The 18,293-nt window shown below is 33.9% G+C and overlaps 2 protein-coding genes across 3 annotated transcripts; both read right to left on the bottom strand.

Annotated features, from left to right (window-relative positions):
• On the bottom strand, positions 1-6,729 carry LOC108208976 (probable ubiquitin-conjugating enzyme E2 24). 2 transcript variants are annotated; one of them, XM_017379630.2, is made up of 9 exons: positions 6,350-6,729; positions 4,882-5,551; positions 3,232-4,694; positions 2,426-2,557; positions 1,864-2,283; positions 1,715-1,778; positions 1,458-1,597; positions 912-1,223; positions 1-465 (listed from the first exon to the last, which is right to left on the bottom strand). In XM_017379630.2, the coding sequence occupies exons 3-9, from the start codon at positions 4,669-4,671 to the stop codon at positions 220-222; spliced, it is 2,754 nt and encodes a 917-aa protein (XP_017235119.1). In that variant the 5' UTR covers positions 4,672-4,694; positions 4,882-5,551; positions 6,350-6,729; the 3' UTR covers positions 1-219. The 2 variants fall into 2 exon arrangements, with proteins under 2 accessions (XP_017235119.1, XP_017235118.1); XM_017379629.2 differs by having other exon boundaries at positions 4,882-5,554; positions 6,350-6,717.
• Positions 6,730-13,708: 6,979 nt separating this feature from the next.
• Positions 13,709-18,054, bottom strand: LOC108205956 (large ribosomal subunit protein bL21m). Its single transcript, XM_017376089.2, has 5 exons — positions 17,522-18,054; positions 17,209-17,289; positions 14,878-14,979; positions 14,251-14,325; positions 13,709-14,053 (listed from the first exon to the last, which is right to left on the bottom strand). Exons 1-5 carry the CDS (start codon positions 17,945-17,947, stop codon positions 13,931-13,933), a joined length of 807 nt encoding a protein of 268 aa, XP_017231578.1. The 5' UTR covers positions 17,948-18,054; the 3' UTR covers positions 13,709-13,930.
• Between the last annotated feature and the right edge of the window lie 239 nt (positions 18,055-18,293).

Here is an 18,293-nt window from a genome sequence, read left to right as displayed (position 1 = left end):
TGAAACATTAAAACCCGGTCAAATTTATAACAAATCATCATTTCAACTTCAATTGCCCGAGCTTTATTTATATCACACCCCAGGCATATTGTCAAAAGAGTAGCAAACCAAGTCTTCTTCATTCACTCTACTTGTTTTATACAATAATATATTTTACACAAATGAATAAAGATAAGCACACTTTTGAGAATTCAGGGTTAACCTGGCGTCCCATATTATTCATTCTTTAGATTGGATATAGTTGCTGCAATCCATACCGTTTTCGCTAAATGCTTCCACAAGTTTAGGGAGGAGTTTGGCAAGCATGATTTTGAAACCTGTAGAGCTGCCCTTTCCAATTTCTTTATCTACAATTTTGTGTCCAGAAATACTACCAACTGGAACGCCTTTCATGTACGCATTACAAGCCTCTACGATGTAGTTGCAACGTCGGGTGAAGTGCTCCTTCACAAGCTCCTCAAAATGCTGTACCAAGTATAAAATCAACATTCCTTCCATTTTTTGGAAAAAAAAGTCATCTAAAATGCAGAATACAGAAGTGCAAAATCGCTACCGATACACTGTGATCAAATGAATCATCATGTATAAAGTACTCTAAATAAATTTGGTCATTGTCACTCTTGGTTTTTTTTAATCAGAGGATATTCTGGGGTCATAATGGCTTACTGGTGGTCAACATCAACGTCTGGTATAATTTGGCAAGTATAACTCAATCTTGTTGGGAGAGCACACTTGAGATGATGAAATTAATGCTTATATAAACATTTAACACAATATTTCTTTCAGAAAAGAATATATATCCAGGACTACTGAAACAGTAATTCTAGATTGGAAGTGTAGCATGACAACTTTTAATAAAAATTTGAGACAAATAAAACAAAAAGAAAATGTACATTTAAGACAGTAGTTACCTTTGGTGGTCTGCGTAGTAGATACAACATGGACTTGCAGCTGACCAGGAATGCATTTTCGTTATATCCAATTGAGTTTTTCTCCCCTTCAGCTCTTCCAATTTGCTTATCATATCCAGCCTCGTTGAAATAAGGTTTTTCATTAAGGACGAGGGCCTGGAGGGATAGCAGAACTTGAAGAATTGTTGAGTTCCCTGGATTCCATACTTCACTGCCACTGCCGGCCCATGTATTGAGCAGACTGAGACAGACCTTTCCAGACTCATACAAATTAGGATTGACACGAAGCCCGCCAGAGTTGTAGTGTACCAACTATATATTTCAATGTCACAGATAACATGTATTAGCTTGGTTGAAGATTAAACTTCACATGCAGTAGACAAATGTGAAGTGAAGTTGCACATTTTGTACGGAACAAGGCCATTAAAAAAGTAGGATGCTAACATCCGATATTTTATTAAACCAAGTTTTTAGATACTAAGAATGCTGTCAAAAAATCATGTTCAGCAACACAACGAAAATTAAGCAGGGTACAAAACAACTTACAGGTGGCTCATGAGGATATTCCGCAGGAAGGTAAATGTCAAAGAAAAATAAATTGTCATGATACGGAGTTCCTGGCGCTCCTACAATTGCAGCGCGGATCAAGTCTATCCGTTCCTCGTAGACACGGACGTAGATTGAATCTGTTGCAGAATTCAAATACTCAAGAAAGGAACACGAATTGCAATTTCAACAATTTTAGATTTCTCTCAGAAAAAATATAACAGATAAGATTACACGCGTGCCACACACACACATACCTGGAAGATCTTTCTCCAAAATACTCCACTCTTGCTGAACCTTCTTGAGCCAACCTCTTTTCATCTAAAAGGAAAATAAAAGAAAATGAAACCACTATAACCTTTTTGAATATTTGCCAAAGTAGTTGAGGGAAGAACTTATAGTTTACCTGTGAAAAGGTTAAACTTTTGCCTGAACCATCAACAAAGTGGTGATCCAAACAATCAGTGACCATATCAAACTGCCCAAACTCTTTTGGAGACTTGCTTCCGGATGGTAATAGAAACTGGCCTCTCTTCTGTTCCAAGTTAGTTTCTGCAGATGTCTGCAATTCAATTGCTACCAGTGGTTGATCTGCAGTGCACAAATCGCTGAGTTCTACCACTTCTATCTCGTTGGGCATCTCAGATTGTGCCTGATTACGTGGTACGAGGTCAGATGTATTCAATGTAGATGCAAAACCCAGAGAACTATATAGACTTGCGGCAAGATTTGTGAAAAATCCAATAGCCGTGGGAAAAGACAAAGAACTAGTATCCCTTGAGTTCCTTTGACAATCATTACCATCAACATTTGAATTCAAAAGTTCCTGAAAATACAGACAATTCTCTGATCGTTAAAAATTAAAGTATCGAGTGGATGACTTGCAACAAATATCCTTTATTTTGTTAACTTTCTCTTCTTCTTTTTTATCCATCTGAAGAACTAGACGTATAGAAATGGGGACTGACCTTTTCTTCATGTCCCATTGAGTGGTCATTATGCTCAGTTCCATTCAATTCTTCAGCATTTTCATTAGGTAGAACAGAAGTAACAGATAAGCCTTCATCTTTGTCCACCCGAAAGATATCATGAGGTGCAACCTGCAATTGTTTCAAAGTAATGAGAAATAACGTCTTTTTTAAAGAGAGCACGAAAAATAAATCCTAATTGTTAGAGCACGAAATAACGTCTTTTTTATACAGTACTTTCAATAAAGATAACTATTTTATAACAGAATAAATCCTAATTGTTAGAGAGAAACTAGGCTGGGTTGTATATCTTAGTCAGGAAGTCTTAACCATTGCAAGCAACAGACCTAAGATGTAGTCTACAAGTAAAGAGAGCACGAAAAATCATGAGCTGTGTTTGAGGAGTCCTTAAAAACTTTATGTATCAATAATCATGGCCTGCCAGGAAGAAACACAGAATACCATAATAGAAGAAAATCTAACGAGAATAAATTTACACATGGAAAAAAGTGTTCAACAGTGATATATGTGTAAGTTGGTGTATGAAAATCTGTAGCAGCTTAGAGTTCATACTAACAAGAAAGCACATTGGGAGCATAACATCTATAGCGTGGTTCCTGGTTCCTACAAAATGAAAATTTCTGAAGCTTTTGCAGCAAGGATAAAGTAAGATTACTTAGAATAAAATGAATGCCCATGACTCTGCAACTAAAGAAAATGCATTACCAAAGACTGAATCAATACAGGACTAGCAGTCTATTTAGAAAACATATGACATAAATTATAAAATTAATGAAGTAGTCTACCTTGGTTTTAGAACCAGTACCCCATTTCACTTCAATGCTGCCATTGTAAAAGTCCACAATAATTCCAAATCGGGATAAGTACCTGTTACTGGAAAATTCATTTTGATCTTCTCTATGACAGGGATCTGCACTTCTATCAGCAGCCTCATGTTTGAACCCTTTGCCAATTTCATGGTCCTTGTACTCTTTTCCACCAACTATTTCCGAAAGATGGCCCTTATGCATCATAAACACCGCATCACCTATGCAGTAGGAGTGCTCTGGATGCTCAACCAGTTGATAAGCACTAACAATTTCCTCCTCCATCGCCTCAGGATCATTTACGTGGTCAGCTCTAGAAGTTTCCCACCGTACTCTCACAGTTCTTTCTTTTGCATTCACACTTCTCACCACACCCCATCTTGGGTTATCACTGTTATGATGATCATCAGAATCCTGAACATACTGGTCAGGCCAAAAGTCATGGGCATCAATGATATTTATTGGAAAGAGAGCTTGTGAGTCCAGCCCAAATGACTGGCTTCCGTCCTGCCAAAGAACATCAGCCTTAGTCATTGTCTTTACAATAACATACAAATTCTGAAGTTTGAGAGCAGAACTCCTTTCAAATGCTCTCTCTGTTTGTGCAACTCCAACTTTAGATGAATTAAGAGAAGGATACTCTGTAACACCCATTTCATCAATAAGAGGAAGTATGCACCAATCCCCAAGCTGCCAGCTTGAATGAGAGGAACATGACAACAAGGTCAGGTTTTTCGAACTCTGCAGCCTAAGTGGGGGAGCCAACTCTGCGGAGCCAACCAGAGCACAAGCAAGCCAATCAACAAAAACTGTTCCTGCATCGACAGCACAAACAATTCCTTCATTTTGTTTTCCCTCCCGTGGACCACATAACCATCTTGATGACTTGGCTGTAGATGAGAGCTCTACACGGACTCTCTGTCCAGGATAATAAGGGTACTGTGGATCATCAAGCAAGTCTGGAGAAATAGGTATGAGCTTATCCGGGCCCATTGCAGTGTATTCACACTTGGTACCATCATCAAACAGAATGGTTACATGGTCAACAATGTTCTCAACTTTCCCAATCCATGGCCCACCCACTACATAGTCACCAACTGAAATGGAACGTAACTTTCCAAGTCTGTTGGAATTAACATGTCTCGTTTTAGCCCCATAAACATTCTCTAAATCTACAATCATTTCAACATTGATTACCTTTCCCATCTGTCCCGATGGATCTTCTACTGAGCACACAATGTCTCCACGAACAAATCCTCTCTCAAATGAGAGAAAATCATCAATTTTTCCAATGGTTTCCTCGAGACTTGACAGAATAGAACATGCTTGGCCACCATACATATATTCGCTGCCTTCTTGATCATCGGAGCTGCTGCTGCTGTAACTGTAACTATCACAGTCACTGAAAGGTGATCCCATCACTACGATATATATATATGTACCTGAACATGCAAAGAGTCGAATGTATTTAGAACAACTTATTATACTCGTTTAACCGAGATACATTTAAAAAAGATGGAAATTGAAAAACATAAAGATTAACCACAATCAACATCAAAAATTGAATATTTCTGTTCTTGTCAAGATAATGATGACACAAAAAAGGGGGGAAAGAGTAGAGAAACTTACCACAATGTTTTTCTTTTAAGAAACAGGTCCGAGTGATAATGCAAAATGTCTATTAGCCAGGAGATCTGCAAGTTTGCTGAACCAGGACACAATGCTTTTGTATATAACTTTACTCAGTCGATAGGTAATAAATTTTTGATCAATCTGATATCTAAGATACAGAGACCGTGATAGAATCTCCAACAAGTGGAGAATATGCCAAAGGAGATTTGCCCCCGAAAGGGTTGAGGGGAGTCTTAAAACAAGAAACCCGAATGCCAAAAGGAGATTTGCCCAACAAACAAATATTGAAACCCTCTTAACTGGAATTGCTCCAAGAACGATTCCAACAAGAGAGAGCCACTTGTTTGCGAATTTGCCAGAAGAGATTTCCAGCAGAGATGAATTCAAAACAAGAGGATAGATTTTTTAAATGCTCCAAAACAAGCTTTTTGCTCTTTCAGAAAGCACCTAACTATTGCCAAAGGAGATTTGCACCGGGAAGCCAACTTATGCCTTCTTTGACCACCGTCAAAGGGGATAGAACCAGTTGAACACACAGCAAAAGAACAGAAAACAAGTGTACTTGCAGCTTGACCGCGAGAAAGTCAGTTTATTCCTCAACTAACTTTCTCCTAAAATCGAAAAAAGTATCACTCCGTCAATCTGAAATCTTCACAAGTGCATCCACCTGCTAGATATTGCTAAAAGTTAGTTATTAATTTTGCAAGCAACTCACTGTAAAGAATTACTCATGAACAAAGATATGTATAAGTAGCCCGCATGAAAATAATATTTCAGATAATTTTCCAAGTCATCCCTCATACAACTATAAAGGCTCTCGAAAAATTCATTTCTTCAAAACTGAACAAAGAATAAGGTGTACCTCTTCCACATAAATCAAGAACTACAGGATGGTTTTGCTTTCCACATGATAGTATCACTTCTATTTCAGTAAATACCAAAAACATCTCTAACACAAAGAAAGTAAGAGTGAAAGAAAAACCTGATTTTGAAAACATGGAAGACAATTATATTCATATAAAGAACTTTGCGTTTTCTGAATTTCTTGTTTATTATGGGCATAGCCTTAATTGGTACCTATTGACTATTGTAACTTACCATTTATTGATGTGTTTTTAATCCATAGAGCAAGACAAGAGTAGATATACAACCATTTCAAAAGTTTATATAGATAATATAACTCATAGCTCGATTTAACCTACATATGGAACTTGAAATTCCACTAAAATAGAACTTCAAAAAAATTCACTTTGAAAGCCATGCAGTAAGTAGCAGAAAATAAGAATCAGCTTCAGTCTTACTCTCATAATACTGCAAAACTAAAGTACATATGCATCAAAAATGTACTTACTCTTACCACTATAATTGATAATAATACCCTAATTCTTAAAAAAAGTTTCAGTTTAAATATAATTCAAAGAAACAAACACATAGCAGGAGAGTTGCATGACAAAAAGAAATGTACCACTTTGCAGCTTTGCAGCAACAGTTGAACCATACAATCCCAATACAAGTGATCACACCTATATAGAAAGTAACAAAAAGCAAAAGAAACAGCCCAAGAACTCAAAAAAACCAATCATAAAATCTTGTTCTTGATGCTTTCTTGAAATTCTTGATTCCAGAAGACAAACAAAAGAGAAGTAGAATCAGGGGAATTCAGAGAGGCCAAGTCCCTCCCCAAAACCCATCTCTCATGCCATATAAAAGCCTCCAGAACATAGCACAATTCCCAAGAAACACACCCTTCTCTTGTCTCTGCTTGTTTTGTTTCTCTGCTTTGTGACTGCTCTGGTTTTCTCTCTCTAGCTTAAAACTTGGCAAGTTCAGAGTACTTTTCATACTGGCACAGCCAATGAAATATAAGCACTAAATTGATTCGGTACCACACAGAATATACCAACAGTATATTTGCCTCTTCCGGGTCCTCATCAGTTTTGCAACTTTATACTTGCAAGTATTATGTACGTAATGGCAACTCACCTTTAGCTTTTCAAGGAGTTCAACTCAGATTCGTTTGTTTTTAGGTATTTTCAGTTGGGTTATTTCATTCAAATTTAGATTTTTTTTATTGACAAAGCCAAAATCATGTTTGATCGATTAGTGTGGAATCATTCAAAATTTATTCCAAAAAAAAAAAAGAATCATTCAAATTTTTTCAAAAAAAAAACATTCAAATTATTGGTTATTCAAATTATTCGGATGATGAATTGTTGAATTGAACGGTGGGAGGTTAAATGAGTTCAGCTACTTATAGATAAATAATTAATAAGTAATTAATTTTGATTGATCACGAATTTTAGAACAATGACTATAAATATAAATTTAAAAGTATTTTTAAAAATATTATTTCTCCATAATAATTTTGCAATATGTTCTTATTTGAGGGTGATAGAAATAGAATGATGAAAGTAACAAAATTATTTTACATTCAATTAAATTAAAATTCGAACTTCATTTCACTCCCTTCATTTGTGTTGTTGTCATGACCGTACGGAAACATGTTCCACATTATCTTCCTTATCAAAACGTTAATCGATTTATGGTTTTGTGCGGGATGATGACAGTAGTGTGTACACGTACAAAAACTGAATTCATGTTATATCCCACCAAAATTTTATTTTGTTTTTTGCCAGGGATTAACGTGAGAAGGGTGGAAATTCAACAAAAAATAGCAGTTAATTAGTTTCAGAACTAACTTTTTCTATATTTAGAAACATAAATATAATTTTGAAAATAGAATATTGTATTTAGTTTTGTTTTTAAAATACTAATAAAGAAATAAATAATTAACTTTAAAATTATGTAAATAAAATATAAAAATTATTATTATTCTAATTATGAAAACAAAAACAAATACAGACATTCTGGATCGTTATTATATATCATTAATATTTTTGAATTTATTGAAAGTAAGGGTATACAGGTCGTGCTTTACAGAGAACACCTTTTATTCTGCTGCAAAACAATATAACATCTATTCTCATTTTTCTCCCAACCAAACTGTTGTCATTACAACATCTATTCTCATTTTTCTCCCAACCAAACTGTTGTCAATAAACTGTTCTCATTTGAATCACTGTCTACAAATATATATGTTTATAATTATATTATTAAAAGAGTATGTGTATTAATTATGGATATATGAATGGTTGTGGTATAGTCCTGTGAATATTCTAGGGCACTAAACAAGTATACCAACATATATCATATTTTTGTTTATAAATTTGTATGTAGAATCACTTTATGATTATGTATGGGTTCCAGCATCATTAAGGGCAGCAAAAATTCAAAATTATAGTGGTACTGGTGGATGATCACCTACTTTAATTTGCCAACTTAACCACTTAAAAAGTAGCATTATAAATGGATGCTATTAAATCAACGTTGTTAACTCTTTGGTGCAAACATGTTCAGTATGGCCTTTAGTTTAGAACTGACCAAAGTTTTAAGCATTGCATAAACAAGAAACAAAAATCTTTAAATATACGGTGATATTACTTATATTTGCAATCTATTTTACTTAATTTTGCCTTTTGTTATCTTAAAAATCTAAGTACATCTCAGTTCTTACTTTTAAAAATCTCCACACATGTGAAGTGTCGCGGTGCTGCATAGTCAGTCACCTGAACACATGTGAAGGATAACCTCTTTTAAGGAGTTCTTATTCACTTGTCAATAAATATATTCAACTTGCTTGTATTTATTATATTTGTCGATCGTTTATCCGACTGTAAAAATTGACTATATTTTTTAACCTTTACCAGATTATAAAATATTATAAAAATATTTCACATAATTTATTATCATAATAAAATGACATATTTTTTATGGTAATTGAAAATATTAATAATATATTAAAATATAATCATTCCAATCAATAAAGTCAATATTATAAACGCATAATATCTTATAAATTCAATCAGTATTACAAAACATTATACGTGTTCAATTTAACGAAACAATTTTAACTGATTTTGTTCTAAATTCTCCTAAATTTATTATCTGAAGTCAAATAAAATATGAATTCACAAACTTTACAAAAACAGCCCATTCCATTCCGTTCAATGAAAGGTTATGGTTACGTGCCTAGTGTATTTTCAGTTTTTCACCCGAAAGGTATAATCCTGTTTTCTGCACGTTACTCAACATGAATGAATAATATACGGCTGTGTTACGGTTTAGGTCACAATAACTTTTTAGCTGGACAGAGAGTATATACTCCCTCCGTCACCTCAATTGTTTACATTGGAAGGGGACACGGAGACCAAGATAATGTATGGAAAAAGAGTAAAGTTAGATGAAAAGTGGGTAAAGTGATGGGACCTATCAATATTTAATAATAGATTTGAGATAATGGAGGAAAGTAGTGGGTGTAATATTAGTTTTTATTGTTAAATATGAGATAGTGGGGGAAGATAGTGGGTGTAATGATGGGAAAAACTTACTATTTATAGTAATGTAAAGAAATGAGAGGGACATCCCAAAATAGTAACTATAAAAAAATGAGAGTGACAGAGGGAGTATATACAACTTGTGATCCACCAACTGGGACGATCTCAATTTTACACCTTTCTTAGTGCTCGCCTCAATTCATGAAAGCAACATTAATTTCATCTTTCTTTTAGCCCATATATACATACATGCGATTTTAATACATGTACTCAGAATCTTTGTTCCTGTTCATACCCAAAGAATATTTTAAAAAACATATATGCAAATCTTGAGCACTGTTCTCACAAAATGCTTTAATACATATCCTCATAGCTTAACGCCTTAACCGATGAATGTGGATTTAGATAAACACAATTCATGTCAGCCTTCACTCAAAAAATATGATAACTAGAAACCCCGGATCAGTTTACTGTTGCGGTGATTTCCACCCGGAATTGAAGGACTAACTGATGAGTGATGTCCAATTTTAAGTATTCGATTATTTTATAAGATTAAGTGCATTTTAATGAATTCGTAATGTGTCTTAGACCATCTCCAACGGTGTTAGCTATAATCGTTGGTTAAATTGGATCTGTAAAACATTATGTAAAATTTGCTGAACCTGTAAGACATTTTGCTTCAATGGTACTGGCTATATTGATTGGCTATAATTTAAAAATAATATGTTATTAATATTTTAATTTGTTAAAATAGAATATATCAGTTCAATATGGTAATAAATGATGTACAATTTTCCTACAGATTTTCTTACAGACCTGTAGAGGTTCGACAAATTTAGCCATCCATAGGAGGTTGGCTAAATTTATAGACAACAAGTGAGCATGGTTGGAGTTGAGTTTTTGGAGCTGTTGGCTAAATTTTTTTATTGAAGGTATGCCAACTCACCTTTTAGCCAAGAGTTTTAGATGGTTGGAGATGCTCTTAGGACTCCGAATTTTAAGATTTTAAGTTTAATATTACTTTCAAATTATAGAATATTTTTGGAGGACTAGCCACAATTGACCGGAGAAAGCCTGAGATAATCCGATAGATATCTTTCTTCTGGTACTACAATATCGGACCGAGAGCTCAAATTCCGTTAAAACACAAATGTCGCTAAAAATGAAGATCGTTACTTCCTCCGTCCCTCTCATTTCTTATCGAATGGATTGGGCACAGAGATTAAGAAATATGTATAAAGTAGTGAAAAAGAGGAAGAAAAGTGGGTAAAGTGGTGAGACTCATTAATTTTTAATGTATAAAAACAAGATGGTGGAGTAAAATTAGTATAAAAAGAAAAGAAAGGTTGAGAAGTTGTGGGGCTCATCGACTATTTTTGATAAATTTTGAAATGTAAAAAATTGGATAGTACACTCCAAGAAAGTGTAAACAAATGGGAAATAAATCTCAGTAACTAGCAACTGAGTTCTAAAGAAAAAGTGAGCCAATGATGTGTCACGAGTGAACGCGACGCGATTGTTGGACGCTGGAATGAAAAAGCAAAAGTAATTTCGACGAGACAAGGCAGAAAACGGTCAATTCGCATTGTACAGTGTTACCACTTAATTAATGAGATTTGGGAAGTCCGGTTAGATCCTCATGCATGTGCATATAAGTATAAATCATTCTCCACAAAAAATTTCTGTACGTTATACCATTGTAACGAATTCCTCGTAAAACCAGCAACAAACACAACCTGTACTCCTTTTTTCCGTTTGATTTTAATTGACTTGTATAATTGTATACAGGGGAGAATCCGGGAGAAATTTTCCCTGGAGCACCAAACAAGAAATTATTTTTATATTTTCAAATTTGTTGGAGATATTTTTATATTTTTGTAAATTTTAGAATAATAAAAAAACCTTTGAAATGTATTAGGAGAATTCCCAACCCCTCTTACAAGATATTGTATACATAATAAATTTCCCATTTATTCTTTACATTTTACAAATTTAAACATTAATATACATAGGTAGTGAAATTAAAAACTAATATAAAAATGATACTCCCTCCATCCATGTGAAGTAATTTATTTTCTCAGAATTTTTAAAAAGAAAGAAATTTACATTATATCATTCATTTAAGATTATTACAATCACATATTAATATATTATTACACTTTTTTTAAATCAACTATCATTCTTCTTTTTAAACAAATATGTTGATCTAATAATGAAAACCATACGACATCTACATCAATGATCGAGTCGAATAAATAATGATCGAGTCGAATAAACGGTCATAATTAAATGATGATTTCTAAATAATATATATACAAGTACATGTATCAACTTCATATGTTCTCATTAATTTCTCGATATCCTCTTTATCATGTCCTTATGAAACTATCGTTTGAACTATTTTATTTAATTTAAATTGAAATCAAACATTCCACTCTTAAAAATCGTATCAATCAAACTGACTAGTATAAAACGAAACAGAAGGAATAATTTAGCATAAATAAGATTCAAAGAAATACGAAAAGCGAGAGTTAGCAAAGCACATAGAAATAAAGTAAGAGGCAAGTAGGAAGTGTTAGGGCCATTATATGTGTATTGACAAGACATTCCATTAACAAGAATGTAAAACATATTTTATATTTTTCAAGTAAAAAGAAATGTTAAGTGGGAACAAGCACTCAAATATACCTTTTGAAACTTGATTACTGGGTCGTACTCGTTGGGTTCGCCGGTGGCAAAACAATTTGAGATCAATTTATATTTAAAAGGCAAAAGCACCGGCATATACAGCTCTAATTTTAAAAAATACATTTTATCTAAAAGTTAACAGATTTTGTCACGCTGCAATTTGCTGAAATATAGTCGAAGGGTTTAAATAATTAAAGGAGCACTGGAAAATGGGAAAATAATTGGTTCAACGGCAGAGTGGTAATTGGTAAATATATTGACTATCTCATCACCACTTGAGTAGACTGGTTAATTAGTTTCAGCCATTCCTGAAAAAAAATAACTGCAATTATATACTTTCCGCCGCCCATAACCAGAGAGCTTAAATATTTACAAGCGGTGGTGAGTATTAAGTATTAACGTCATTTTCACAAATTGTTTGTCAATATAACTAAGTTTGGCTAGTTGATGCAGTAAACGTAGACCAATTAAAGCTACGAGAAACTAACTTTATCTAGCGATTAAGTGATCACAAATCCTTCATTATAATCATATTAGGGAAAGCTAGTTTTTATAGATAAAAAAAATGTAATATTAAGTTCATCTAAAAAAAATAAAAAATCAACAACTCCACATTAAAAGTCGGAATGTACAACTAATCTGAAAAAAAAAAAATCTTCAAAAGTGGACATGTAAATTGAAACCAAAACGCGAGAAATATTCATATCTTAAAAAAACAGCATGAAATATTCATACCTTAAAAGAACAGAGAAGATTACTAGACAGAGAGTGAGAGACACAGGTGTCTCTCTCTCTCTCTGACCCATATCCTCAAGTCTCAACCATTTGATGAGATAAACACAAAACTAACAGATTACACGTGTCAGAACTTTATAAAGATTGTACTCTGTCTGCAGATAATGGAAAGAAGAGGGCCAGGTTCATCTCTATCATCTCTATCACTTGCAGTAGTTTGTAGCTAGTCAACTAAAGATTACAAGCAGTTTGTATTCATTGCTGTCGGTACACATGTGAAGCTATGTCATTGTCCCTATCCATTTATGTTCTTAATAGTGCCGTATACTGTTACTAGACTGGATTACATTCAACACCTGGCTTTGCCTATCTCTTTCATTCACTTCCACTATGAGCAAATTACCCAACAAGAAAAAACACAGGAGATTCAAGTGCCAAAGAAATATATATGTATGTATATATATATATATATATATAAATATATATATATATATAAATTAATTATGGAACTATATGCGTTCTAAGCAATGCAAAAAACAGTATAGAAATGAGTGAGACAGAGGGAGTAGCAGAGGACCAGAAGTCAAAAGCCTTTACTCTAAAAAGCAGATATGTTGCTCTAAGACTTACATATTCCTAACCATGCAATTTTCCATGACATCTACTTGCAGATAGCCAGTGTGATTGACACAACTATGTTACAAGTATACAGAACATGTAAGACAACTAATATTGGAGGTGCCAATTGACTCATGGAAGCTAGTTAACTTAGGACGGAAAGCATTTGAAGGCCAAAACAGAATTTGCTAAAAAGTCCTGAATCCAGAAAGCCCACTATTACGCATTCAAAGTCTTAAGTTCCATCATTTGTTTTGTCACAAGTAATAAACATATTTTGGATGCTCATTTGGGTAAAAAGGTTCAACATATACATCATATCTGTCTATATATATTTTTATTGCAAATGCAAAATAAGTTGCCAATCTTGATCGCACAACACAGCCAAATGAGAGTCCAAATCAAAATTATGAAATTTTATTACAAATTTCAGGATCAAGTCACATGCTAAACTTTTACTTGAAAGGACAGCATATATGTATATTTTGACCAAACAATAACCAGATGCTGCAAACAGCCAGGAAACCCAGAACCCTAAACTTCAGACATTCGAATTAAAGGGGATAAAAGGAGTAAAGGACTAACACATGATGCCTAGCAGAATGCCTTTTCTATGCTGGAACTGCTACTTTACCTACCTTTTCCTGCACTGCCTTTTTGGTCTTCTCAATTACCACTGGGGTTACCGGCTTTTCAATCCCTTGTATGTCAGTTATTCTTAACTTTGTCAGTTCCTAAATAGTAATTTGATGGACAAAGATATTAGCCAGAAGTACGTAAACATGTGTGCAAACATAAATGTGTCTGCGTGAATATGAATTACAAAAAATATAAAGAATGAAAAATAAGAATCAGGTGCATTCAGATCAATAAAGGTGCTCTGTCCATTCCAAAGCAGAATATAATTTAGCAACAATTTAATCCAACTAACCTGTCGATGTCCTTTTGTTCGACGATAGTTCTTCCTTCTCTTTTTCTTGAAAATGATTACTTTTGCATCCAGAGCCTGAAAGGGAAAACAAAAGCAGAAATAAAGTCTAGCCAGCAATTACACATTTACTAAACCATTTCCAACAACATCAAACAAAGGGAAACCTATGATGTACTCAATGACTGGTTAAACATATCATGCAGGGACAATCAATTGACATTTATCAGTTGAAAAATGCAAAACAAGGGATTTCACTTCCACATATTTGCTTGTGATCGCTTAGAGCCCCCTCTTTCCTCAATAGGTATGCTTTGCCCATGAGCTTTAGCAAAATTTTCAATTACTATATATGTACAAGTAATCAGTAAATACCAAGACGAAAGCTTAAAATTTTTACCTCTTCAATCATTCATTATGCAACTTAAGGTTTAACAAATCATAGAACCCATCTATCTCTATACCACCAAATATCAACGCAAACAATCTAATTTAAGCCAGACTCAACAGGACAGTAATCCATCATTTAAGTTTTGATGCTAAAGTCCATTCATATATCACCAATAAATCTATCACCTTTTCTGGATAACATATGTAAAAGGAGACAATAATATAGATTAAAGCTCTTACATGTTCTTCAACAACAGCGTGAACAGTTGCCTCAGGTAATATTGGCCGTCCGATAAGTGTTTGAGTGGGAGACCCCAACATTAAAACTTTGTTTAGAATTATCTGCACCACAGATTCTAGATATTAAGATAATAGTAGCATAATATATGCAGAAAACTTCCGTTGTAGCAGCAAAAATGAATATGCAAATACATTTAGGTGCCGAATCAGAGAATAGCAAGGAGACTAAAATGAAAGAAATGGACAATTTAGTCAGACTTAGACAATCTCACAACACTGTTATCTGTAAACTATATACTTAAAGCTTGCATAGAACCAATATGACATGATTATCTCAAGATATTTGTACAACTGTATATACGAAACTAATGACCTTATAAAACCTATATACCATGATATTCCAACAGAGCTTGTGTATAACCTATTCGCAGCACAAATTTTATGTTACTGGCTCTGTTCCTTTGAATTACATACATCACAAGTGCTGATTAATTGTATATTAGATGGGTGTAACCTTTCTCCTTCTAGTGACCTGGCTCATGAAATTTGCAAATTTTATTCATTGACAATGTTGTCTGAATTTAATTAGTACCCTTTCGACAAAAAGAAAGACAGTTGAAATGAAAGGTTCAGGTTTGTTACATTAAGCCACAATTTATTTGAGCTTTGCATATTAAAGAAAACTCAGCGAGAACTCTACTCATGTATATATCGAACACCCCTTCATCCTGACCTCTGTACTTCCGAACTCTACATGTACATGTAACAACTTACTCCCGACAATGCAGTGAAATCGCTATGTCGCTATCAACCACTATCTGCAGTAGTCTGCCTTTAGTGTTTGACATGAAATCTGACATCTCAATTTCTCTGATCTCCTTCACCTAATCAATAGGGAAGATGCATTTGGCTCACCAATTTTCCAAGACAGACCCAATTATTGAGCTCATTGACGAGAAGATTCTGGGCCGCATGCCAGGAAAACTGACACCTGGTGGCTATTGTGTATGTAGAAATGGAAACATGTGTAGGTAGAGATGAAAATACACGTTCGGGAAATGGGTGATTATGAGATTTTTAGGCCAGGTCCAGTAGCAAGAAGACTCGAGAAACTCTTTTTTAACATACGATCAAACAGTACTTTGAGGTCTGATCAATGTGTCTATATGACATCCATGAAGTAAGATATTTATTTCTGTTATGTCTGTTGTTTATTAGTTCAGGTCATTTATTTTGCAAACCCCAGTTGCTACTGTGAATATTTGTGAGTTCTTGAGACAGTAATGAGACAGCCCCATTCTTACAGTGGATAGAAGGTTCATGTGCCAATGGGATGGCTAAAGTGTGAATAATTAATGTTTTTCTCACTCATGTTGTAGCGAGTAAAACCCATGCACTTTGACTCCCGAAAACTTGTCGTGATCATGGTCAATGTGTAGAATTGTCAATCTTTGAAGGTCGAAACCGGGCCAATAAAAGTACTTAACGGTAAATGTGTATAATCAAGCAAATTCTAGGGGTCAAACACCAGAACGTGAAGAGCATTGAACCGCCTTTCTATATTTGAGCATGAAATCAAAGAGACACTATAAAGCTACATGCACAGATAAACAAATCGAAATTATTAATTATCATATAAAAAAAATCATACAATGATAATATTATATTAACAAAGCAGAAATATTTATATGAGTTACTAGTTATAGCAGTAATTATCACTAGTGTTTTGCATAATATTACAACACATTAATTTAAATTTTGTACTCCCTCCATCGCGAAATAATGATCAAATTGACCATCAATAAAAAATATTCTGTTATAATTTTAAAAAAACTGAAATATACATTTTAAAGTAGATTATTTAATTTCTAATGATATAGTTTCTAAAAAAAAAATATTTATATAATAGTGTAATTGTTGGTCAAAATTTGGTCAGTTTGATTGTACAAGTTAAAACAAAACTATTATTTTGAGATGGAGGGAGCACTAATTTTTATGTCTTCGGCAAGTAGATAAATGAGACATAGGCAGCTGTAAGGCAGAGACCGGACGCATGCACCTAGATTTTAAACCATGGAATTATCTTCCTGATTTAACAATCAGGCGAAGCATCGGCAAAAGGCAGCCTTAATTCATAACAGACTAAGCTATCAAAAATAACAAGCTTGTCAACTATATATTTGTTTTATTATTCGAAACCCATATGGCCTGATATGAGAGAACATGCATTTGAAAAAATTAGGAACAACGAATTCATTAACTATAAATGGGACCAAAATCAACAATATCATTGGTAAATGAAATGCAGACAAATAAATCAAACAAATATACCTTGTCGTGAACTTCGCAAAACTTAAGTTTCTCAATGTAGACACAATCCCCGTTGCTCACCTTAAACTGGTGTGACCCAATCTACAAAACCAAAATATATTCAATACCAATTCAAACACACAACACATTACACACGCCCTTACAATCTACATAACATAACTAACTAAAAATACACATGTGGGTGGATCAGAGATCGGAACTTTAGCCTCGATAACAGCAGAAACAGGATAATAATCTTCATATACACACCACATTTTTCAATCTGAACACACTAAAAAACATTAATGGGAGAGTCAAACATCGAAACTCTGACCTGAAAAACAGCAAATACAGGCTCATAATTTTTAAAAACACGATCAGAACGTTGAAGGGGGCCAACAACTTTGTACCCAATAGCAGCAGCCTCACTTTCTTTCTCCTCCGCCGTGTACTCTCTCTTCCCACTCGACCCCGAAACGACGTCGTCTTCATCTAAACTCTCCCCCGTTTCATCCTCACTATCATCTTCATCATCATAATCTTCATCACTTTCACTATCATCACTGCGATTCGAAGCGAAATGACGCGAAAACTGGGTGTGTAAATTCGGAGTGGAATTTGATGAAATTAGGTTAGAAATTTGGGGAAAAGACTGAAATTGAGTGATCCGAGGGAGAGTTTGGAGGATGGGATTTAGATTTTTGAGGGAATGTGAGGAATAATGTCGAATTAGGGTTTGAAAGACTCGCCTGTGAGCCATTTGATTTGGGTCAAGAGAGTGAGGGGTTTCAGTAGGGTTTTATGTTTGGTTTTACCCCCAATGTTCAAATTTACTGGTGGACATACTCCTGTTGTCTCGTTTTGCTTTGCATAATCTTTTCTTTTGAAAAACTAATTAATAAATCAGGCGGTATAATAATATTTTTTATAAATATATTAGATTAAAATGTTTTAACGTAATTTATTTAATATAAATTAAATTGTTTTAATATAATATATATATATATATATATATTAACATCAATTTAATATAAATTATTTAACAATTATTAAATTTATAAATTAGTAGTAGTACTTATAAAAAATCTGCACACTACTCGGACTGA

Source organism: Daucus carota, chromosome 2 (assembly GCF_001625215.2).
Source record: "Daucus carota subsp. sativus chromosome 2, DH1 v3.0, whole genome shotgun sequence".
NCBI classification, from domain to species: Eukaryota; Viridiplantae; Streptophyta; class Magnoliopsida; order Apiales; family Apiaceae; genus Daucus; species Daucus carota.
The sequence above is the reverse complement of the archived record's forward strand: the minus strand, read 5'-3'. Positions and strand labels throughout refer to the sequence as shown.